At 43.3% G+C, this 26,826-nt stretch overlaps 2 protein-coding genes across 6 annotated transcripts in view; both read right to left on the bottom strand.

Moving 5' to 3' along the window:
• The window catches only part of arhgef11 (Rho guanine nucleotide exchange factor (GEF) 11), a 30,915-nt gene extending 29,051 nt beyond the window's left edge, over window positions 1-1,864 (bottom strand). The window contains exon 1 of the mRNA XM_035425108.1: window positions 1-1,864. This exon is cut by the window's left edge and continues 164 nt beyond it. The gene's annotated coding sequence lies outside the window, so the exon portion shown is untranslated.
• Window positions 1,865-5,295: 3,431 nt separating this feature from the next.
• Window positions 5,296-25,800, bottom strand: LOC118231176 (ATP-sensitive inward rectifier potassium channel 10-like). 5 transcript variants are annotated; one of them, XM_035424758.1, is made up of 7 exons: window positions 21,674-21,822; window positions 19,605-19,937; window positions 17,130-17,341; window positions 16,751-16,882; window positions 15,013-15,190; window positions 9,694-9,820; window positions 5,296-6,835 (listed from the first exon to the last, which is right to left on the bottom strand). In XM_035424758.1, the coding sequence occupies exons 1-7, from the start codon at window positions 21,726-21,728 to the stop codon at window positions 6,802-6,804; spliced, it is 1,071 nt and encodes a 356-aa protein (XP_035280649.1). In that variant the 5' UTR covers window positions 21,729-21,822; the 3' UTR covers window positions 5,296-6,801. The 5 variants fall into 5 exon arrangements, with proteins under 5 accessions (XP_035280649.1, XP_035280648.1, XP_035280647.1 ...); XM_035424757.1 differs by having other exon boundaries at window positions 9,732-9,820; XM_035424756.1 differs by lacking the exon at window positions 21,674-21,822 and adding an exon at window positions 25,303-25,800 and having other exon boundaries at window positions 6,700-9,820.
• Window positions 25,801-26,826: the final 1,026 nt, after the last annotated feature.

The following is a 26,826-nucleotide window of genomic DNA, read 5'->3' as shown; positions in this document are numbered from 1 at the left end:
CAAAACCGACTATACCGTTCCTGTCCGTGGCTCATCGGCAGTTTCAGTTGTGAAAAACTGAAATTAACCATAAGAGCAGTAAATAGTTGTATTTCAGCAAAGCGAGGAGGACATTTCACGACGAAACGTCACTTAATTACATTGTAAAAGACTTCCCAATTTTATGCAGATCAAGAAAAACTGATTACAATAGATCAATCCTTTCCTAGAGATAAACCTTTACGTCCTGTAAAATTAAAACCTAACATAGCCCATAGAACTCCTGAAAGACTTCAGGGCCGAAAGTCGCTCTGGACTGTCTTTAGACCGCTTTAGTGAAACCAGTTCTCTCTCTATCACACAAGACCCTCGAAATAATACCTTTCTCGTCTACAGTGCATACGCGTTGATCATCCCCTGGTGAAAACATGATCTGGCGTTAAATTTACGATATATACAATTAATCAACTGATGAAAAGTCACGTCGCTAGGTTCGGGTTATGTATGAGATACCGTATACGGAAAATTACAACAAAACGGATGTAAATACCCAACAGCTGGGACTTTCACCGGCGTGTTTACTAGTCCTGAAGCGTGTCAGTGGTATTATCCATAGTAAATTGGGTTTCACTTCAAGGCTAAATTTAGCCGCCCTTAAGCACCTAGTAAGCAAGATTGTCACAAAGGCTTCTTCAGAAGGAAAACAGATCCACTCAAAGTGAAAGTCTTTGTTTAATTAGACTAAAACATCCCTAGTGCTTATGTTCATAGGAAAACACGCTGTAACTATTGTTGTTGATCGACGAATAAAACTACCAATTTCAGCTTAAGTCGACTACCTGTTACGATCCACAAAAAGTACATTTCACCGGTTTGGTCATTCAGCCGAGCTGTTGTAAATGCTGGTTCTGTTCAGCCAACTAGCAAATTTGTCACCTGGCGTTAGTAGCTACAGTAGCCTACTGAACTATAATTATTATTACTACTGCCGTTAGCCAGGTAATGTCAAAAAACTAGTTGGACTGACTGGCCAGTTTTTAGCCAGATAAATATGTGTGATGTTGTTAGCCAACGTGAATAAAAACTCAAGTGACAAGAAGCTGTACAGATAAGACACCTTTTCCAAGCTAAATAAGCAAGGTCAACGTCGAAAACTGAACTACTAGCTACCTAGCTACGCAGTCAAAACACTGAACTGTTTATGTAATGTCTACACTGTTACACTGACAGCTGAGTTCTATAACATACATTTAATTTTTCGCGTTGCCTAGGCCATGAGCGCACCCCGGTCTTGCGTAGTCACTGCACACCGCGACCGACGGTCTCCTCGGGTTATCGGATTGGGTCCAGACTTAAATGGGGCTCTTTTGTTGGTTCGCCAGGAAGATAACAATTTACGTGTAAATTACTATTACACAATTCAAGCTAGTTGGTCTAATACTATGTCACGCCATAAAACACTATATGACTGGCCGGCTACATATTTACACATAATACCTCTGACCAAGTTAGCAAGGAAGCTAGCGCACTAATGAGCAAAGGCTACTTCTATACAGAGTTAGCTAGCCAAGCTAGGCAGTGAGCAACATTTCCCATTCCAGTAGTGTTCTTTGCCTCAGTTAATTAGTAAAGTGACGCATTCCATAACTTTCTTCTTAAGCTATTTGTGTAGGCCTAGTATGAGACGTAGCACGCTGCAGTTCTCCAGAACTTATGTTTCTTGTAGGCTACGGCCAGCCGCCCCAGCTCTGCTCTATGGCTGGATAACCTTAGCAAACTACCGCACAGCAGTCTGCATTTCCAATAGCTATCTTATTCGCCCTCCACCGGTCGAAGTGTTTACTCCCAAACTTCGTAGAAACTTTCCCGATGAAGGCTGATTTGTAATTTCTTAGGGAAACATAATAATAATAATAATAATAATAATAATAATAATAATGGACCTATTTATTTGTATAGCCTAGCATCTTTCCAGCCATACAACAGGTTTATCAAATAAAAACAACAGGTTTTAAGATAAGGACAAGGAAATCATAAATAGCTGTCAGTAGAGAACTGGCTATATGACCTACTCCGAATTTTATTTTATTTATTTATTTATTTTTACAAACTGTATCTGATAGCTCACGAACGCTCTACGCAGTAAACTCATGTCTATGGAGTCAATTTAATGTCCCGAAGAATAACTTCACAGTAACCACGTTTTCTGAGCTTCCATATAGACTTACCTTTATTTAAACATATTTCAGATACAATTTTTTTTACATTCGCTACGTACTAGCTACTATCTTGCTATTTGGCTGGTTTAAATTACTAGCTTGCTGTTTGGCTGGTTTAAATTAAGCCTGGGATTTTACTTCATATGTATATTTTTCAGTGGTGGACCGTCAGGGCCAGCAAGGCCTTCTCTGCTGGCCTAGAGATTGTCAGAATCAGAAAATTATATTTTTTAGAATTTAATATATATTTTCATTAATGCTATATGTATTTTTCAAAGTTCGTTCCCATCAGTATGTTAACGTCTTTCAATGCTACTCTTTCCCTCAGCAGTTGCGCTGCTTCCAGTGCAGCCATAGACCGTATAAAAATAGTGCAGCTCATATAAATTAGAGCTTTTATCCAATCAGATTTTCCACCTGTGCTGTCTCCGGGTCAAAAAATCTACCTTGAGGCCTTCAGAATTTCGAGTGTATCCCCTCTGTTGTTATAGCAAATGGGACGATGTTGTTGATTGTCATATTCTTTAACCAATCATATTTCGAGTTTTCCATGTTGGGCGTATTCTTTGACACGCCCGACCCTTCTAGCTGTCCTTCCAATTAGGTTGCCTAGCCGTCTACGTCAGCATTTTCGTGTAGTGTGATCGGAGCAGAGACTGTAAAAAATATCGGAGGGCCAGTTAGAGGGTATGCGCTGACGTCACTTTCCCACCGGAATATTACATTACATTACATTACAGGCATTTAGCAGACGCTCTTACCCAGAGCGACTTACACAACCTTTTTTACATAGCATTTTACATTGTATCCATTTATACAGCTGGATATATACTGAAGCACTTTCGGTTAAGTACCTTGCTCAAGGGTACAACGGCAGTGTCCTACCCGGGAATCGAACCTGCGACCTTTCGGTTACAAGTCCAGTTCCTTACCTGTTCCTTCCTGTAATGTAATGGTGAGCTGAAGGAAAGGTGGCTACAATCCGGAACTCCTTCACCCATCCAGTGAGCCCCCCAACCCCCCAGGACAACCCCACAGCCACACTGACCTCCTTTGAAATGCTGGAGGACTCCGATGTATTACAACTCATCACCTCTCATCGCGCAACCACCTGTCCACTTGACCCCATCCCATCTAAAGTTCTCCAATCTATCTCCAGCGAGCTCCTTCCCTATCTGTCTTCCATTGTTAATTCCTCTCTCTCCTCTGGTCATGTTCCCTCTGTTTTTAAGACGGCTCGTGTTACCCCACTACTCAAAAAACCCACCTTAGACCCCTCCGATGTAGCAAATTATCGACCCGTATCCCTTCTACCCTTTCTGTCCAAAACCCTCGAACGAGCAGTTCTTAAACAATTAACCTCTTTTCTCCATCAGAACAACCTGCTAGACCCTCACCAGTCTGGCTTCCGATCTGGGCACTCAACAGAGACTGCACTCCTAGCTGTGACGGAGGCACTTGCCACTGCAAGAGCCTCACGCCTTTCCTCTGTCCTGATCCTTCTTGACCTGTCTGCAGCTTTTGACACGGTCAACCATAAAATACTCCTCTCCACCTTGGCTGGGATGGGAATTGCCGGGACTGCCCTGTCTTGGTTCGCTTCCTATCTTGCAGATAGGACCTACCAGGTCACCTGGAAGGGGTCTGCCTCTGCTTCTCATCCACTTGTTACGGGAGTGCCGCAGGGATCTGTACTGGGTCCTCTGCTGTTCTCCTTATACACCAGATCTCTTGGTTCAGTCATTAATTCACATGGTTTTTCCTATCATTGTTATGCAGATGACACACAACTCTTCTTTTCTTTCCCCCCCTCGGCCACACTGGTCAATGATAAGATCTCTTCCTGCCTGGCTGACATCTCCACCTGGATGGCCAGCCACCATCTGAAGCTCAACCTCAACAAAACTGAGCTGCTCTTCTTCCCGTACAAGACCTCGACAAAATAATGTTGTCATCTCCAGATTGTATAGATTCTTTGGAAAAAAGCACACTGAAATTATTCTCTGACCAGTATTGGCCAAACAGTCCATCGATATAGCCAATGGGACCGGAAGTAAGGCAACATGGACAGTATAATCATTGCCCTGTACACTGCCAGTGATTGGCAAGCTATACTAGTGATGACTGAGAAGCATTTTAGATAATGAAATTATGTTTCTATCGGGGATTGGTTGTTCAGGTTGCATAAGATGACTCGTTGTTTCTCCTGCATAAACAAACCGTTACTTTTTCAGTGCACATGCTGAAAAACAGAGCATGATTCTCAATGTTCTTGAGATTTTATGCCTACTATGTTGTTTTACAAAAATAATTTATTTTGCAATGGCTAAGTCTAGACATAAGATTTGGCATTTGGAGGCCTGAGAAGAAATCACTCGTCTGTCTGATCCAGTATTTCTGAGGAGGACCGTGAAACCAGTGATGAACCAACAGTAGAGGGTGTGTTAAACCCTTGAGGTCGACCACGTCGCCAGCGACAAAACGGGGAATATGGCATTAAATGTTCAGTAACTTTGCATTTGTTTCATGTAGAACTTATTTTAAATTGCACTGTGAAGCTACGCTCTGTGGCTAGAAAAACAGTCCCTGCTTTGTTACTAAACCAGTCTTGAGATCTCACTATCTATGAGCCAATTGGAGGGAATGATCTCACTATCTATGCGCCAATTGGAGGGAATGATCTCACTATCTATGAGCCAATTGGAGGGAATGTTTCTTTGTTTGATGAAAACTATCTTGATACTAATCATCGATTACATAATGGAGCCAGCTACATTCATCTCACTTTCATGTTTTTAATTGTCCTTGTGAACTTTTATTACTCACAGTATTTATTTCATATGGATTTATTATTACTGTTATCACTGTCATTTTATTACTTCTTAATTTATTATTTTATTTAAAAATTATTTAAACTTTTTTATTATTGTTGTTTTCATTGTATTTTGCAATCTAGGCACAATTGTAAATAAGGCTTGTTTTCTCAATGTGTCTTCTGAGGATTAAATAAAGGTTGATTGATTGATTGATTGAAATATGGTGCATTTTCACACATTTATTTCATGTTACAATTTCACATAGAAATATTGAGACAGAGTGCTGAAAACTGTGTTTAATGAAAGTGACTCTAACGAGGTATGATTAGATGTTAGGGACACAAAATTCAAGTTTGAACACAGCACAACCCTCAACCGCATGCACAAACATTTCAAACAAACAGCAAGCACCTAATGAGGACATGTAATAACCACAATGATAAAATGCCAATTTGATGAATGATACATATTACATATTTCTCTATAGCAGAGGGGCACAACTCTGGCCCTGGAGGGTTGATCAATGTGCTGGTTTTTGTTCGAACCAATTACTGTAGTTTTAGTTTTTTGAGAGCTCTATAAATCATGCTGGTTCACTCCTGGAGTTGAGCTCTATAAAATCTTTAGGCAATATCTGGTGCTTATGCTTATACACATTTCAAATCAAGATATGATTAAGTGAAGTAAATAAGAGCAGAATTTAGCACAAAATCCTGAAATGGCATGCCTTTGTTGTGCACCCCTGCTTTACAGTCTCTCTGACCTAGGGTAGAGTAGAATACCTATTCCACTTCAGACCCGTGGGGGGGGGGGGGGGGGGGGGGCAATGGAGCACTCTTCAGGGCACTCACAATACTAAGTAATGCTCTCTACATCCACCAGGGGCAGTGATAAGAGAGCTGGATAACAGAGCAAGCACCCATACACAAATGCACACACACACACACGCAAGCACCCATACACAAATGCACACACACACACGCAAGCACCCATACACAAATGCACACATGCACGCACACACACACACGTGCACACATACACACACAAACACAAATGCATGCACACATACGCACAAAGACACAAACAAAAATGAATAGTGAGAGGGAAGCAACAATATATTTCAGGATGTTAGTCCCCTTACATTCAGTCTGTAAATGGGTTACCTTCATCAAATTAAAGTGCCTTTAGTATTGTTAACATATATATATATATATATATATATATATATATATATATATCTTATATAATATATGTATATTCCAGTGACATCAAAATAAAACAAAGTAAAAGGCTACAATTTACTCAGTGGAGTATTACTGGCATCATTAGGTAGACATATACTCAGTGGACACTATCAGGTACAAATAGCTTGCTCCTCCAAACAGCTAACCATGTGGCTGCAACTCAATATACAAAACAATGCAGACATGGTGGAGAAGGTTTAGTTGTTGTTAGATTAAACATTAGAATGGGTCATCTAGGCGACTTTGACCATGGTATGATTTTGGTTTCCAGATGTGATGGTTCCAGAATCTCAGAAACAGCTGCACTCCTGGGATTTTCATGCACTGCAGTCTCTAGTGTTTACAGAGAACGGTGCAATAAGCAAAAAAAAAAACAGCGAGTGGAAGTTCTGTGGGCAAAAACACCTCGATAATGAGAGAGGCCAAAGGAGAAAGGGCTGACACATCCAAGCTAACAGAAAGGCCTCAATTGCTCAAGTAACAATAGTGGGTGTGCAGAAGGGCATCTCTGAACGCACAACATTGTGTTTTGAAGCAGATGGGCTACAGCAGCAGAAGACCATGCTGGGTTCCACTTCTGTCGGGTAAGAAAAGAAAGATGAGGCTGCATTGGTCATGTGATCATCAAAACTGGATGATTTGAGATCTTGATTTCTGCTGTGCTATGTTGTGATGCTGCCTTGTGTAAACACATTAGCCCCCTGAATACCGACCAACCATCATTTGAATGCCACAGTATCCTTAAGCATTGCTGCTGAGCATGTGCATCCCTTTATAGTCACAGTCTGCCCTTTTTCAAATGGAAATTTCCAACAGGATAATGTGCCAAGTTGCGAAGCATGTATCATCTCAAGTTGGTTCCATGAACGTGACAGTGACTTCAGTTTACTCCAATGGCCTCCACAGTCCCCAGATCTCCATCCAATAGAGCAGGGCTGGCCAACCCTGTTCCTGCAGATCGACCGTCCTGTAGGATCACTCCATCCCTAACAAAGCACACCTCGTTCAACAGGTAGAGTTCTCGTTGAGCTGCTAATTTGTAAAATTAGGTGTGCCAAATTAGGACTGAAATGAAACCTTTGAGGTCTCTAGAAACAGAAGCCTGCAACACAGCACATTTGGCATGAGATAGAATGGAGATGTGGTTGAAAAATCTTAGCTGTATGATGCTGTCGAGTCAGCATGGACCAAAAGGCCTATGGAATGTTTAGAGCACCTTGTTGGATCCTTGCCCTGAAGAATCCAGGCTGTTCTGAAGGCAAAAGGGGGTCCTACCTGGTATTCAGATAGGCGTACCTAATAAAGCAGTCACTGAATTATATATCATACTCAAATTTATCATCAAGAACTCACTACAGCCTGATTAGCACACAATACTGTTAGCCCTGGATAACCACTCCACAGAGACTCTTGATCAGCACACAGTGCTGTTAGTTCTGCGATGGTTCTGCGGTGCATTGCACTGTTCTTTGTGTTGTGTGTTGTTAGTCCTGCGGTGTATTGCACTGTTCTTTGTGTTGTGTGTTGTTAGTTATGCGATGGTTCTGCGGTGCATTGCACTGTTCTTTGTGTTGTGTGTTGTTAGTTCTGTGATGGTTCTGCGGTGTACTGCACTGTTCTTTGTGTTATGATTATTTACATTATTTACAGTCAGGGATGCTACAGTGGACAGAACTAAACATCTTTAGTGTTAAAGACCAGGCTCAGCATCAGGGAGAGCAGCTCTACAGAGACAGAGGCACAGGTGAGCAGCTCTACAGAGACAGAGGCACAGGTGAGTAGCTCTACAGGAGCAGAGGCACAGGTGAGCAGCTCTACAGAGGCACAGGTGAGTAGCTCTACAGGAGCAGAGGCACAGGTGAGCAGCTCTACAGAGGCACAAGTGTGCAGCTCTACAGGGGAAGAGGCACAGGTGTGCAGCTCTACAGGGGAAGAGGCACAGACGAGCAGCTCTACAGAGACAGAGGCACAGGTGAGCAGCTCTACAAGGTAAGAGGCACAGGTGTGCAGCTCTACAGGGGAAGAGGCACAAGTGTGCAGCTCTACAGGGGAAGAGGGACAGGTGAGCAGCTCTACAGAGACAGAGGCACAGGTGAGCAGCTCTACAGAGGCACAAGTGTGCAGCTCTACAGGGGAAGAGGCACAGGTGAGCAGCTCTACAGAGACAGAGGCACATAGGGGCGACATAGCTCAGGAGGTAAGAGCGGTTGTCTGGCAGTCGGAGGGTTGCCGGTTCGAGCCCCGCCCTGGGTGTGTCGAAGTGTCCTTGAGCAAGACACCTAACCCCTAACTGCTCTGGTTAATGAGAGGCATCAGTTGTAAAGCGCTTTGGATAAAAGCGCTATATAAATGCAGTCCATTTACCATTTACCATCAGAGGCACAGGTGAGCAGCTCTATAGGGGAAGAGGGACAGGTGAGCAGCTCTACAGAGGCACAGGTGAGTAGCTCTACAGGAGCAGAGGCACAGGTGAGCAGCTCTACAGGGGAAGAGGCACAGGTGTGCAGCTCTACAGAGACAGAGGCACAGGTGAGTAGCTCTACAGGAGCAGAGGCACAGGTGAGTAGCTCTACAGGAGCAGAGACACAGGTGAGCAGCTCTACAGAGGCACAGGTGTGCAGCTCTACAGGGGAAGAGGCACAGGTGAGCAGCTCTACAGAGGCACAGATGTGCAGCTCTACAGAGACAGAGGCACAGGTGAGCAGCTGGTGTGGAGGAAGAGGGGCAGGTAACAGTTCCCTGGTGTAGGTGTGGTACTGCTACACTACAGTTACCACACTGCCAGTGTACAGTACTTAGCACTATGCCATTGCAATTTTGTTCTATTTTTGTACTCAGCTGCCCTACACTTCCATACATATATAGCACATTTACATATAACAATCATTCAACTGATGAAGTTCGATTCTTTTTCTTAAAGTGAACACTGCAGACATTTACAGAGGCAATGTTTCATTAATACAGTTCAATGCATGCACTTATTTTCTTATCCACAGGGATGTGCTGTTCTCCACATAAAGACCCATACGGTTCTGTAATCATTAACAACCCGTCTACATGCACCCACTCTTTTCCTCTCACTCCCGCTCTCTATTCCTCCATCTCTCTCTCTCCTTGCACCTTCTGTCTCTCCTTCTGTCTCCCGTTCTCTTTCCCTACACATTACTGATTTGGACACTGTGAGGACTACTCTCTCGGACCCTCCCTCTCTCCTCCCCTCTCTCCCTGTAGATCTGCTCTAAACGTAGCTTCTCTGGATCTGCCCCTTCTGCCACACCCTCTCTGCTACCAGGGTAACGCTGCAGGGGCGGGCTGGAGGGCGGAGCCTGTTTCAAGAGGGGCGGGGTCTTTGCTTTGGCCACTTTGTCGAAGAAGGAGAAGTCAGCCACGTACTTCCCCGAGGGGGAGAGGGAAACCACAGGAGGGAACTCGTACCCCCAAAGGATCTCGTCCGGCAGGTAGGAAGTGCGCACCTGGCAGGTTGCAGAGGTGGGCTCCACTGTGGCACTCATGATCACTAGCAGCTCGAAGTCTGCCAGCTCTGGATTGGTCCAGCCCCCACCTGCATAGAGAGGACAACAATAACCCTATCATTGCTGATTACTACACACTCCCCTCTAGAAGGATACAGGTTAGACTGGAAGCATAAAGTGAGGGATGGAAACACTGAATGGGAGTTGTCTCTCTAGCTTCTGAATACCCAGTTTCTTACTCTGTTCAAGAACAAATATCTGTGTTGAAATTTCACACGCATGTGGTTTACACAAGAAAAACATGTGGTTTACACAAGAATATGCCATAATATGAATGATGTACCCTCGAAAATGCACTGATTTTCCATTGACCGAGATGTGTAGATGTTTTTGAGTAAGAACTGTCAACAACTATTAAAATATTGAAATATACTTAATTCAGTTCTGAATGACAGATACAGAACACATGCACACGCCTCTTAGTTAGTCTGTAGATTTAGGCTTAAGAAAACATAATACATGCAAACAAACCACATGCATACACCTGCACACACATGTACACACAAGCATGAAACCACATACACATGGACAGACAAGGACACAAGCATGCATTTGTATGTTCAGCTCCATATCAATCACTAATCAAAATAAACTCAGCAGGATCAGACTTCCTGCTTGTGAGATCAGCAGGGAGGGATTCCTCGGGCTCTAGGATAAGGAATGATAACTTACACAATGAACACAATTTATAATGCATCCTATTTCTACTCCTATTAAAAATAGTATGTACTAAAGCAGTACAATTGATTAACAAAGTGATTAACAAAGTGAACTACAGGAAATTATTCAAGTTGGGTTCGGTTAGCAGAACGAGGGGGAACATATGGAAACTGGCAAAAGGTAAATTTCACACTAGGAAATTAGGAAATTAGGACATAATATTTTTTCCACACAGAGTGGTCAACATGTGGAATAGCTTGCATGGACATGTAGTGGAGGCAGAAACACAGGGGGTATTCAAGGTCCGGCTTGATACAGCGTTAGATACTATCTATATTTTAGGTAAATTAAGCATTAATTAAGCATTCCTACCACTAACAGTTTAGTGGTAGGAATAGACGAGCAGTGTTGGGCTGAATGGCCTGTTCTCGTCTTATGTTATGTTACGTTACGTTACGTTATGTTAATCGAAGGTTGGAGTAGCAGCAGTATAACAAATGTTTGTATGGAACTTACTATGAATTTCACGATAAATCATAACATTTTACAGAACCGCACCCCAAACAGCACAAAATAGGACCCAACACAGCACAGCACAGCACCCAACACAGTACAGGACAGCACCCAACACAGCACAGCACCCAACACAGTACAGGACAGCACCCAACACAGCACAGAACAGCACCCAACACAGCACAGCACGCAACACAGCACAAAATAGGACCCAACACAGCACAGCACAACACCCAACACAGTACAGGACAGCACCCAACACAGCACAGCACCCAACACAGCACAGAACAGCACCCAACACAGCACATAACAGAACCCCAACACAGTACAGGACAGCACCCAACACTGCACAGAACAGCACCCCAACACAGCACAGAACAGCACCCAACACAGCACAGCACAGCACGCAACACAGCACAGGACAGCACCCAACACAGCTCAGAATCGCACCCAACACAGCAAAAAACAGAACCCAACACAGCACAGGAAAGCACCCAACACAGCACAGAACAGCACCTAACACAGCACAGGACAGCACTGTCATACGGTTGATATAACTTAGTTGAGTTATCAAATTTAAATTAATTTATATTATTTTATTATTTCAATTTTAATTAGGGGGGTCATCCTCAGCTACCCTATTAATGGCACACCACTCTGAATACTGAACCCAGAATAACTGGAGATCACCCTTTATCAACTTCAACACTTAAAATTATTTAGAGGGAATTGACCCTCGGCACTTATTAATTCAAATGTCTCTATTTGACTTCGTTGGTGGATCATTCCATCAGCATGAGAGAGGAAACACAAACACACATATAAAAAAAATATATGCTTTAATGACCAATAATTGTTACTATACGTTAAGCAGTTTGGTTGTAATATGGGGTAGGATACTGGCACAGTATAGCACGATACAATTCAGTATATAATGTAGAATGTAGAGACTAGTCAGACGTTATAGTATTAGGGTTCATAAGCGATACGCTCTCTCAACAAGGTTGCTGGGTATCGCTACACAGAAACTATGAATGAACTAATACCATTTTACGCACGTAGCCTATGATTAGTATGAGAAAGACAACAATCAGCTACACTCGACTCATAGCACAAAGTTCTTTAACCATACAATTAGGTTTACGGTCTAGCCGTTGTCTTACTACTGCTGGCTCTGTATGGATATACACATTAATAGCTAACGGTAGGTTAAACTTCGAATTATGGTGTTACTGACGAGTCGGGGTGTGGAGAGGAGCGGAAGAGAGGAAAGAGGGAGGAGAAAGTGATCCCCGAGACCCAGCTGAGGCAGCACGCGCTAAGTTCAAAGCCGGAAGATGCTGCTTGAGACAGGCCAGCTTGATCGGCGACACCGGTCTCCCAACACAAGCCCGTCAGTACTTCAAGGCGTAAACAAACGGTTCCGAAGCGGTGCGAACACTCTTAAGTCCAACGGTACAACGATCCAGGCTTATTCGCCCGGGACACTGAGGCTACGGTAGCTTTCTAAAAATCAACATGAGCCACGGCTCGGTTACGGAGGAAAAAAAGGTAAAAATTGAAAAAGAAAAAAGAAAAAGCTAGCTTCAGTGGCCATTGACTTAAAAACCGAACCGGGAGAGAGCGGTCCAAGCTGTCATTGGCTGTTTGGAGGGCACACCTTCATATCACGTCTGCCTTTCCAATTGTGGGGCGGGTTTCAATAGCGTTGGTAAATATTTATTCAATTTTGATCTAGTTGCATAATTATTTAGCAATGCAAGAAAGGTGGATAGACTTTGTACCCCGACCTTCGTTGTGAGTATTAAAATATACCCATGTCAAACATGATTACCTTAGGGTCAGGTACGAGAAGATGACGAATTATTTCTAAGTCGTGCAGGCTAGGGAACTCAGAAACGTGATACTGTAATATTCTAATAGCCTGCACTCACTTTGAGTTTTTCAGACCTGTTGGATATTGTAAATGTATTTGCTAATTATTCAATTAGACTTTCCTCCATTTGCTGGTGTGAATGGAGCAGCCTTGAAATACTGACGGTGCCCGCTAGTCGCCGGTGGTGGTCTATAGGCATACGCAGCAGTTATCTAGGCGCCGAGTTGGCACAGGCCAAAGCTATCACACCGTGGGGGGTTCAGACCGCGAGCGTGGTTAACAGCGAATGAGCCTTTGTCCCTATGCCTCCTCTACGTGCAAAGAGGTTGTTAATCCCCCTCAGTGTCATCTACAGCTCTGATCTTAGAATTATGAGTATCTGGCATGAGGGGTCTGGCGATCCTGAAGGGAAGTGGGAGATAGTGTTGGAATGTGGAAAGTAACAGACGCAGGCTCATTTGGGAGCTTATGCAGAAATAAAGCAATTGAGCTCTCAGAGAGAGGACTGTAGAGAAACAATTTACAACTGTCCTACAGCACCCAACACAGCACAGAACAGCACCCGTCACAGCACATAACAGCACCCCAACACAGCACAGAACAGCACCCAACACAGCACAGAACAGCACCCAACACAGCATTAGCATTATTCTGTAGATGGCACCATCCAATCCATCCCACCAGTGGAGGGGGGGTAAAGGGGAGGGGCTGGTGTATTCTCTGCAGGGGGGGCTAATTATGCTGCTGTGTTTAGGGTATGGGCTGCTTCATTCTGTCTTCATAATAGCTCATAAGGTGTCTCAAAGGACTCTTCCTGTCTATGGGCACTGGCAAAATGCTATTTTTCGCATAAATTTTGACACAAAGTTTGGGAATTTCGTGACTTGGCCACGCGCCAAAGTGGGAAGAGTGCTGAGGTTGTGTCAGTCGATGGCGCACGATGCAGTGCAATTTGTAAATGCGTGCGTGTGTGTGTGTGTGTGAGAAAGTGCACATGTATTTGTGTGTGTGTGAGAGTGCACATGTATTTGTGTGTGTGTGCATGTGTTTGTGTGTGTGTGTGTGAGTGCACATGTATTTGTGTGTGTGTACATGTGTTTGTGTGTGTATGCATATGTGTGTGTGTGTGTGTGTGAGTGCACATGTATTTGTGTGTGTGTGCATGTGTTTGTGTGTGTATGCATATGTGTGTGTGTGAGTGCACATGTATTTGTGTGTGTCTATGTGTTTGTGTGTGTGTGTATGTGTGTATTTGTGTGTGTGTGAGAGTGCACATGTATTTGTGTGTATGTGCATGTGTTTGTGTGTATGTGCATGTGTTTGTGTGTGTGTGCATGCGTGTGCACATGTATTTGTGTGGGTGCATGTGTTTGTGTGGGTGCATGTGTTTGTGTGTGTGTGCATGTGTGTGTTTGTGTGTGTGTGTGTGCATGTGTGCATGTTTGTGTGTGTGTGTGTGTGTGAAAGAGAGAGAGTGTGTGTGCGCGCTCAGAATTGGGGAGGGGTCTGGGGGCTGTGGGCAGTTGTTTTTCCAGCTGTTCTCAGAGGGAGCTGTTGAATCAGATGGAATCAGGAAGTCCTTCACTACCCTAAGCCCACCCCCACACACAGACACACACACACTCACACACACAAACACACACACACACACACAAACACACACACTAACACACACACACACACACACACACACACACACACACACACTCAGACACACAAACACACAAATCCAGAAGCAAACACACACACAACTATGCACACACAAAAACATACATATGCATGCACGTGCACACACACACAAATACACAGGTCCACATGCACATGCACACAAACAGGCATGCATGCACAGGCACACAGACACACATACACACTGGCACACAGACACACACAAACACACATTCTATCACACATTCACACACACACACACAATCTCCCACACTTACATAAGAGTTGTACATACTCAAACACAACAACATCGTCTGTAGGCAGTGTGGTAAAAAAAAGAAAGAAAATTGTGTCAATTAATATGTATATATGATAGAGGGAGATATAGAATATGTATCTAAGAATGTGAGAGAGAGAGAATGTGTATCCATGACAAATGACAGATAAATACAGTAATCAGCATTCTCTCCCCTCCCGTTCCTCATACCCTAATCCTAATCCTCATACCCTTGGCTGCCCACGAGCACAGGGGGCTGGCATCGTCGATGACGTGGTAGAAGGTGAGGGGGAGGATGAGGAAGGGGCTGTCGCTGGACGTGTCCACCTGGAAGGGCACGTTCCTCTGGTCCAGACGCACCGTCTCCCCCTCCTGAGTCAGAGACGTCTGCAGCAGCTTCCCCGTCACCTGGAGAAACACACACAGGTGTTACAGGTGTGCCCTGAGTCAGCGACATCTGCAGCAGCTTCCCCGTCACCTGGAGAAACACACACAGGTATTACACACACGCACACACATTCTCTCTCACAGAGACGTCTGCAGCAGCTTCCCCGTCACCTGGAGAAACACACAGGTGTTACAGGTGTGCCCTGAGTCAGAGACGTCTGCAGCAGCTTCCCCGTCACCTGGAGAAACAGATACACACAAACACACATTCTCTCACACACACACACACACACACACACACACACACGCACACACATTCTCTCTCACACACACACACACGCACACACATTCTCTCACACACACACACACACACGCACACACATTCTCTCTCACACACACACACACGCACACACATTCTCTCACACACACACACACGCACACACATTCTCTCACACACACACACACACACACACACACACACATTCTCTCTCTCACACACACACACACAAACACACAGGTATTATACACACACACACACACACACACACAAACACACACTCTCTCTCACACACACACACACTCACACTCTCTCTCTCACACACACACACAGGTATTACACACAGGCACACACACACACACACAGGTATTACACGCAGACACACACACACACACACACAGGTATTACACACAGACACACAGGCGCACACACACACACACACACACACACACAGACATTACATTACATTTATTTGGCAGACGCTTTTATCCAAAGCGACGTACAAAAAGTGCATTTCATGGTCATAGACAACTACTAAACACAGGTTCAATAAGATACAATACTTATTTTGTACAGCTATTTCTAGACAAGAACACAGTTTAGTTCACACAGTGAACACTATCCTAACCTCTGCAAAGCCAACTAGGCAGAAGAATAAGCGACAGTAATAGGACAAATACAAATTACCAAAATGTGCTGGGATGGGGCACCATGTAACAAGTGTCATAAAAGGGGGGGGGGGGTGGATTTAGAGTGAAATGTACAGCGTGGTGGTAGTTTGTCTAGGTATAGTCTGAAGAGATGAGTCTTCAGGCCACGGCGGAAGATGGGTAGTGAGGGGAAGGTTCGGAGAGGGACGGGGAGTTTGTTCCACCACTGGGGAGCTAGGGTGGAGAAGCTCTGTGATCCCTTTGGGCGGGTGGGAGGGGTTACAAGGCGCCCTGCTGCCGCAGAGTGGAGTGGTCGAGCAGGCACATAGGATCGAATCATGTCCTGCAATTAGATGGGGGCTGTCCTGTTGGCTGCAGTGTAGGCAAGGGTCAGGGCTTTGAACTGGATCCTGGCAGCGACCGGTAGCCAGTACAGACATACACACCCACACATACACACAGACATAAAGCGACCGGTAGCCAGCACAGACATACACACACACACATACACACAGACATAAACACACAGGCATGCACATCTTTTCTCACACTACAGGCATTTAGCGTTCAGCCTGTATTTTGCAGGCGCACTGATCCATTACACTACACAGCTTCCCTGTTGTTATTGAACAGTAGAAGCCCCTCCCCCTGTACCTGGCAGCCCAATAAGAGGCTCTTGCGCATGTTGGCCACACGGATCATAAGGCAGGGCCGGCCCTCGTGGCTGGCCACCACAGCGTGCTGACTGAACTTCACCGTCTCACCACGCTTCTTAGGCCGGGCCACCTGGCAGCAAGAGAGAGGCCCCAATGATCCACTGCAATGCCAGGTATGATCACCAGGGGGCATACAGTATCACCTGCAATACCAGGTATGACCACCATGTGGTGCATAATTCAACCTGCAATACCAGGTATGACCACTATGGGGTGCACAGTATCACCTGCAATACCAAGTATGACCACCATGGGGTGCACAATGCGACCTGCAATGCAGGGTATGACTGTACAACTGGTGCTGTATTGGTGCATACCTTGGCAAGGAAGGTGCCAGTGATGAAGATCTCCATAACCATGGTGATGACCAGCTGCAAGATGAGGAGGAGGATCGCCATTGGGCACTCCTCTGTGATGCAGCGGAAGCCATAGCCAATGGTGGTCTGAGACTCCAGGGAGAAGAGGAAGGCACCTGTCAGAGTCTGAACCTGCATAACACAGGGCGTGTGGTTCGAGGGGGGGTCCATCTCTGAGGGAGGGGCACAGGTACACAACACGACAACAGCTTTACACTTGTGAAACTGACAAAGCCCCTCTACGGGCTACACACACTAAAAATTACACACACATACATACATACATACATGCATGCACAAACACACACACATACACAAACATACACACACACACACATACACAGGGCAGAACTGAGCTGGTAACTCCATGGTTATAGGTGTGCTTCCCATGTGGGGTACTGCCATTGGACCTTCGGCAAGGAAAAGAAACAGAACTGCTTCATTAAATTTCCAGTTGTATAAATTGATTATATGTAAAGAATCTTGGTGTTAAACTATCCCTCTCAGTTCAAAATCTTTGTGCTAGCCTATTTGGCAACTAAAGAGACAGCTCCATTACATCACACACATATACTCACACACATACTGTACACATACACACACACACATACAGACACACACACACACACACACACACATACTCACACACATGCACACACTACACATAGGGAACTCTACACACACTGCATGAATAGACACACTACATACACACAAAACACTAAGAACACACTACACACTGCACAAACTACACACACATGCACACTCCACTCCAAATTGGAAGCAGTTCCAAATTTTCAGGAACTGGGAATTTATTAAGAAATTCATGTTTTGCATTTGCTTATCAAATTCTGAAATGTATTTTCACTGGCATTCGCGATTAGTGAAATACAAAGACTTTTAATCAACTGCTAGGACCTGCTGCACTTACGTCTACGTCACTGGTTACATAATGTGTGCATCAACGTGCCTGCAATAGGCCACACCCCCATGATGAGGAAAAACAATCCGTTGCGCTCCATTCAGTTATTATTAGCAATCAGTAGATTATCAAGATTATAAAAATGGCAAACCATTGTTGTATGGTGGGCTGTAAAAATAACAAAGCCTAGAAACCCAGATTTTAAGTTTTATGTCCTTCCATGCAAACAGACCGATCCAGTGAGGAGACAGGAGGGGAGAGTCGAATGAAGCTACATTTGTAGTATATTAGCCATTTTATCCCCAGTAAGTACTTGTAACTTTCATCAGCTGTAGCTAAAAGGCTGTGTCAGAAACAGTAACTTGTATGTTTGTTTAATTCGTTTTTTTAGGATCACTAGCACGTCACATATCACATCATATCCTAAAGAAACCACATTAGCTAGCTAGTTAACTTTATTATGATAATTTATCTGTTAAGATTCTTTTAACTAATGTTATTAGGTATGATAGCTGTTTTTAACTAACATTAATTTAGTGAAAAGCATCTATCATAATAATGTGAGTTAAAAGCAGCTTTTTCTGTGGGACCACAGAAAACTTCAGATCTGGGTTCTTGTCCTTGTTTGTTGTACAGCCATCTACGTAATAACTCTATCGAGCACAAAATAACCTAACTCTAACCCTAATAACTATATGGAGCATGACATAACCTAACCCTAACCCTAATAACTCTATGGAGCACAACATAACCTAACTCTAACCCTAATAACTATATGGAGCACAACATACCCTAACTCTAACCCTAACCCTAATAACTCTATGGAGCGCAACATAACCTAACCCTAACCCTAATAACTCTATGGAACACAACATAACCTAACCCTAACCCTAATAACTCTATGGAGCACAACATAGCCTAAATCTAACCCTAACCCTAATAACTCTATGGAGCGCAACATAGCCTAACCCTAACCCAAATAACTCTATGGAGCGCAGCATAACCTAACTCTAACCCTAACCCTAATAACTCTATGGAGCGCAACATAACCTAACTCTAACCCTAATAACTCTATGGAACACAACATAGCCTAACTCTAACCCTAACCCTAATAACTCTATGGAGCGCAACATAGCCTAAACCTAACCCTAATAACTTCATGGAGCGCAACATAGCCTAACTCTAACCCTAATAACTCTATGGAGCGCAACATAGCCTAACTCTAACCCTAATAACTCTACGGAACACAACAGGTTGTTTTCTCACATTGTGAGTTTGGCCTTCATTGTGTGGCGCGTCATGATGTGATAATAACCGGATTCGATAAGCAGAATCGATAAAATCTAAATGATCCCAAACCCTACACACTACACACACTAAACTGTACACACACACACACTATATGCATATACACACAACATACACACCAAACACTAGGAACACACTAGACACTGCACAATGTACACACACATATTACATAAACGCACACATGGACACACACAGCAACATACACTCACCAAGCAGGTCTCCATGCACAAGGGCCACCAGGTACCAGAATACTCCGAACAAGAACCAGGTTCCAGCAAAGGTGGCAGAGAATAGGAAGAGCTTGTAGCGCCACTGCATGTCCAGGAAGGTCGTCCAGAGGTCACGTAGGTACAGCGCACCCCGCCCACTCACATGGTCAATGCGTACGTTGCTCCGCCCATCTTTAGAGAGCACGCGTCTCCTCTGGCGCAAAGCAGCAGCCCCGCCCAGAAGGGGCTTTATCACCTCTGTTTGTGTCTGGGAGTGATGCACCTTCTGAGGGGAGGAGCACCGGGAGGATGGGGGCGTGGCTGATGTCATCACTGTGAGGAGAGAAGGAAAACTGAGAGAGAAATACAGCTGGGGAGGGGGATGTGATTTACATACCATTACTGGCACAACTGAGACCTGATGAGACCTCAGAAACAACCAGTCTAATATGAAAAAAGACACAATTCAAACTACATGCATGCAAGGCATTCCACCCCATCCATTACATTACATTGGTAAATGGACTGCATTTATATAGCGCTTTTATCCAAAGCGCTTTACAATTGATGCCTCTCATTCGCCAGAGCAGTTAGGGGTTAGGTGTCTTGCTCAAGGACACTTCGACTTGCCCAGGGCGGGGTTTGAACCAGCAACCCTCCGACTACCAGACAATCGGTCTTACCTCCTGAGCTACGTCGCCCCTTACAGGCATTTGGCAGACGCTCTTATCCAGAGCGACGTACAACAAAGTGTATAACCATAACCAGGAACAAGTGTGTCGAAAACCCTAGAGAGAAGTACTGTTCCAAGTGCAGGGAACAACCGCATAGTTTAACTTAGAATCCAAATACACAAAAATAACAACAAGGGAAAAACAGAAAGATGAAAACCAAAAAAACTATTCAAGTTGCTAAAAACAAACTCGGTACTGAACAAGCCTTCAGGAGCCCCTCGGCAGTGCTTCTAGGACCCACAGGGCAAAGCCCCACAATGCAGCTCCTAACAATAACCCTAACCCAAAGCCCCACAATGCAGCTCCTAACCCTAACCCAAAGCCCCACAATGCAGCTCCTAACCCTAACCCAAAGCCCCACAATGCAGCTCCTAACCCTAACCCTAACCCAAAGCCCCACAATGCAGCTCCTAACCCTAACCCAAAGCCCCACAATGCAGCTCCTAACCCTAACCCTAACCCAAAGCCCCACAATGCAGCTCCTAACCCTAACCCAAAGCCCCACAATGCAGCTCCTAACCCTAACCCTAACCCAAAGCCCCACAATGCAGCTCCTAACCCTAACCCAAAGCCCCACAATGCAGCTCCTAACCCTAACCCAAAGCCCCACAATGCAGCTCCTAACCCTAACCCAAAGCCCCACAATGCAGCTCCTAACCCTAACCCTAACCCAAAGCCCCACAATGCAGCTCCTAACCCTAACCCAAAGCCCCACAATGCAGCTCCTAACCCTTCATACATGTACATACAGCACATACACGCACATACATACATGCAAATACACATGCATACACAATACGATATGATGATACTTCACTGTCTAATTGCTAAGAAATATGTCTTGCATCGCAGTGCCAACAATTCCACATAATCACAAGAGACAAGCACACGACTACAAAGACATTAAAAGAAATACATCTGAATATAATACACATGCACACACACACATAAATATTGTGCCCCACGAAAATATCTCAGATTGGGCCCCACCACCTCGGGCCCCTGTCCCTGCATAATTACAGCACAATTCTCAGAGGGCCCCTTTCAGTCACCCCCAATATGGGGCCCCTACAAAAACACACAGACACACAGACACATACTCACATACATGCACATACACTCACACACATACATTCAGACCCATACACACACATACATATGCACATACAAGCACATTCACACATGTACACATTCATGCAAATACACACAGATACACCTGCATACATATAAACATGTACATACATGCAGACACCAGCACACACATGAACACACACTCACATAAAACTCAGTGTCTCTTTCCTTCTCAATCTAATTACAACAAGAAGAAAAGCTTGCCTCTAACTTTCCCTTCTGTCTTCCATGATAGTTCTTCTCCCTCTCCCTCTTTCATGCGCTCTCTCTCTCTCTCACTCACTCTCTCTGTCTCTCTCCCTCCCTCCCTATGTGGAGAAGAATCCTTTGTTTGGGAATGAGAGATGAAAAGGACTAAAGAAGCCACTGAGAAAGAACCCTCTGTGTGTGAGAGGGAGAGAAAGGGGGGAGAGGGAGAGAGAGAGAGGGGGAGAGGGAGAGCAAGGGGGGGGGAGAGTGAGATGGAGAGAGAGGGAGAGCAAGGGAAAGAGAGAGTGAGAGGGAGAGAGAGGGAGAGCAAGGGGACAGAGAGTGAGAGGAAGGGGAGAGAGAGAGAAAGAAGGAGAGGAAAGGGGGGAGAGAGGTAGAGAGAGTGAGATGGAGAGAGAGGGCGAACAAGTGGGGAGAGGAAAAAGAGGGAGAAAGGGACAGGGAAGAGGGCTAGGATTAGAATTAAAAAAATTTTTTTTTTACATTTTTTAAATTTAAAAGCCCCTTTATTTGGAGCTTAACGGTCTTTAACCACAAAATCTAAATAATATTAGGAATGAAGAAAACAAAGACGAAAAAATAGCTAAATAGTTAAACTACATTAAATGAGTCAAGGATCAAATTATAATACAAATTAGCAATTAATTACCAAGTTACCATCATTGACCGTACACAGTGCTTTGCAGCCCCCAGATATGCTAAAATGTATAGTAAGAGCACTAGGCCCTTAAACATTCCAACAACATCTACAGAGCCCATTTCCCTGATACGATTTTCTGGTCTTAGGTGAATATTTAGGCCCCATTAGTTACGTCCCAAATCCACCCACAACACAACAACACAAATTTGAACACAACATAAAGTCCATTGCACCCATAACAAAACAATGTGCAAAAGAAAGCTGTATTTTGTACAGCTATTATAAATTGGCTATAAACAGCTGTACAAAATAAGTATTGTACCTTATCGAACCTGTGATGTGTAGTTGTTCCAATGACCATAATATGCACTTTTGTACGGCGCTTTGGATAAAAGCGTCTGCTAAATAAATATAAATGTAATGGGGACTGCATAAAAAATGCTGTAATTTCTACATGGTGAAACCAAAGTGTAAAAACCAAACCTTAAAAAAGCTGTGAATCCACAATTTAACCACATGTGTGTTTGATTATAAATCTAAAATTGTGGAGTAAAGAGCTAAACCGAGAAAAAATGTATTTGTCACAAAAACTGGAGTGCATGTGTGATTATGTACGTGCATATGTGTGCATGTGTGATTATGTACGTGCATATGTGTGCGTGCATATGTGTGCATGTGTGATTATGTACATGCATATGTGTGCATGTGTGATTATGTACGTGCATATGTGTGCATGTGTATATATGTATATAAAGTACAAGCCAAAAGTATTAGGTCACCTAAGTTTTTTTTTTTTTTTAACTTCAGGTAGAGAAGAATTCAGTTAATATATGCACATCTATTGAGTAAAAAAACAAAGTAAAAACACAATTTCTACCTACAATAACATTCAAAAAAATTGTTTTACCTAAAAAATAATCTTAGATTATTTTTGTCGAAATACCCTGTGTTACCCTACAGACAGGACTGCAGCATGAGCACTGAACACAAACCCTTACAGACAGGCCTGCAGCGAGATCACTGAATACACCTCCCTACACACATCCCTATAGACAGCAGCACTGAATACACAGCTCCTACAGACAGAGCACCATAAAGGTCCATTTTTAATAACCATGCACTAATGCCATGCTAGCATGTATGCTAATAAATGCCAATGCTAGTGTGTGATAATGATGTTCATGGAGGTGATGCCCATGCTAGCGTCTGTGCTAGTGATGCTAATGTGCTCATGAGCATGTTTGGGCTACTGTGTGCACTGATGATGCTCCTGCTGGTGTGTGCACTAATAATGCTTATGTTTGTGAATGCACTAGTGATTAGATGTGTTAATAATACTGTGCATGCTACTATGGATTTAAAAAGTAGTTATGAATAAAATCATTCATCATGAAAGATAATGGCACGGACAGGAAGCAGAGCACAGTACTGTAGTACAGAGTCTAGTACTGTACTAAATGCCACTGAAAGATCTCTGTTTGCATAGCCAGGATTAAGCAAGCAAAATAGGGACTAAGTTAGTACTGTGAGGTCTTTGTCGAACACGAAGACCAGGCTCTCTCACACACATGGTGTTCCTGCTGCTTCTTCTCAGCAGAACAGGGTTAGTTAGGGGAAGTGCCTGCTGAGGCAGGGAGCTGCAGAGGGGCAAATCCTGATAATAGATTCACTTTATGAATGTTCAGATATTTTAGCTTCATAACCCTTCTGCCCTCATCTTATATCTAACTATTTGGTTGTCAGATATAATTTAACTGCTGTACATACATGGACATACATCAATTAAAAATCTTGTTTGCACACATGTTGTAGACATTGTAGTTTTTGTTCTTGTATTAATGGTCCTAGTTTTTTTTCCCCTACTTCAAATTAAAATGGCTTCCTTTCATATTGTCCAAGGTTTTCATTTTCCTCAAAAGCACTATTCCCTTTTCAGACCAACTGCTTTCAGCTTCACCAGCAAAGTGGTTTCTATAACACCAGTGAACTAAAGTTCTATGCATTCTATGCTAAGACTAGAAATCTTTCTAAAAGGGAAATAATTTAATTAAATCCACTTGCATTAATAAAATACAAATTCTAATTATACATTACTGAAACTACAGAAACCGTAAGTATAGAATATATAATTCATAATATTCATAATGAATATCAAATAATATGTAAAGTTACAAAGCATGCAACACAAAAATATGAACAGATAACACTGAATACTACATGAACATTTTATACGTCCTTCAAGTACAAATAGGAGATTATATTTGCAGTTATTAGCTTGGACGGTGGATAAATTCTGATTGACTAGATGGTCACAAGCAATAGGGCAAAGTAAGTACATAATATAATTTGTAATAATTCTTTGTGTTGTAGTTTAGATACAGTAATCAAACACAATAGTCGCTTAGTTGCTGTTATATTAAATCATGAATAGTTTTGTAATCTTTGTATTCACAACAGGCCTTCGTGGACGCCGTACAGGCACAATCTTGACAGTAATGTGCCAATCGTACATACACGAATTGCCTACTTTAAAAACATCGCTTTCGTTAATGTAATCTATTTAAACCAGTAGTTTAAACCGTGTCATATTAAAAACTTTAACTCATGGAGACAATGAACATAAGAAGGAGGCATATTTAGCGGGAAACATTTTAATCAAATCTGTTTAACATAAATGAATGATCTCTTACCTATTTAGTGTAATTATTCCCAGCCGCTGTCTTGAAAGAATATTTTGTTTACAAATGCGGAGCCGAATGAATCTTCAGCATTCGGAGTATCGCGCGCGCTTGTTGACAGTTTAATCACTTGCCGGTTCACTAAAGATTACATGTCTACTCATAGGGTGTAGGTTGTGTCTAATTATAAACACTTTTAGCCATTCGCCCTGTATCTGGAGCTATCAGGTATGTTGCTGTGCAAATGAACAAAGTTCGTTCTGTAATGAAAGAAATTTCAGTAGAATGATTGACACAAATCCAACCTGAGAACCAGTCGGTACCGGACGCCAAACGAATGAGACACGAATCTCCACTGGTCAGGGTGCTGCTCCACTTTCCCTCCAGAAAGAAGGATTTTGTGCAAATTGTAAGTTAGACTGGTTGGGTTTTTCTCCTCTCTCCCCCTTTCGAGCTCCCTAATTGGAAATGAAAAAATATTCAGTCACATTCTCTCACTGTCTCGCGCACTCTCTATGGGCATTTTAATTAATTAATTCCGCTGCCGCCCCCACTCCCCGTTCCCACTGCCTTCACTGTAAATAGATCCGTTGTTTTCCTTCGACTGGTCGTCTGCCTTTGTAAACTTTAAAAACACAATTAGATCCCGGGGAAAGGTTTTTAAAGACTGAGCTCAGTTAAACAACGAAAACACATTGTTTCCTCTCTGGTAGGTGATTGTTTATTTATTTATGTTTTTGAGAAGAAGAAAAAAACACGTGAAAAAAACAGCCGCATACTACCTACTACCTCTTCAGGGGGACTTGCTCTAACAGGAATTCCTGGACTTCACTTTGAGTCGTGATTTGCACCTTCAGATACTAAAAGGAAAACGTATTACAACAACTGACGCTAAAAACAAAAGACAAGTCAGTAGTACCCAGCAGTGAAATATAGTTTGCTTTCGTTTCTCTGGTTAATGTGTGAAAATTCAGAAGGGGCTGTTATATTGTTGCTTGATCCGGATCGGGCGCAAAGTGGATTTACCGCGGGCCTTTGGTGAGAAAAACACATGAATCTCATCGCGCGGACTCGCGGAACAATAAACCCACGGCGCGAGACCTTTTGGAAACCTTTTCACACGCGCATCAATCTCGTGGGGCCTCCCATCTGTCCCTCCTGGCTCGTGCTTCTCAGAATGCGATGTGTTTAGTTGTTTTATTTTGTCCGTCTTATTGGACATAGCCTACTCTACAAAGTCGGTCTTACACATCAGGAAGTTCCATATATTTGTGCAATAGTGTCGCATTTTAAATGTAATAAACCCAACCCCTCAAAAAGACGGAGTGGGATGAGGGTTCGTTTTTTCAGATCTGATACATTGCTTTGGTTTTAAAGAAGTTAAATGATTCAATCTGTACTCGTAAAATCCTACACCCAGGGGTGGCTCTTAAGGATTTTAGGCACTAGCCAGCCAGGTTAGCACCCACAAATTTCCAATATGTATGTGTGCAAATGTGCTTATATGTGTGTGCATATGCGTGAACATGTCTGAGTTTATTTCTGCTCTCTTTTAATCCTTTCATATGCTCTATTAGTTTTAATATTTACATCATTAATACTTACTACTCATAGAACAACAAAATGTGTTTGTACATGAAAGATCTAGGCTGCACTGAGAGAACAATCTCAAGTGAAAATGTTGATCCCAACAAGTTTAAAAGTGGCAGCAGGATACACAAGAGGGAGCATGTGAAAAACGTTATATATTTATTTGTATTATCGATATACATAAGGATACATTGTTGAAATTAAAACTCTCTCCCTCTCGTTCTCATTCTCTCACACAC

This window comes from Anguilla anguilla, chromosome 7 (assembly GCF_013347855.1).
Source record: "Anguilla anguilla isolate fAngAng1 chromosome 7, fAngAng1.pri, whole genome shotgun sequence".
Classification (NCBI taxonomy): Eukaryota; Metazoa; Chordata; class Actinopteri; order Anguilliformes; family Anguillidae; genus Anguilla; species Anguilla anguilla.
This window is presented reverse-complemented; position numbering and strand designations above follow the sequence as displayed.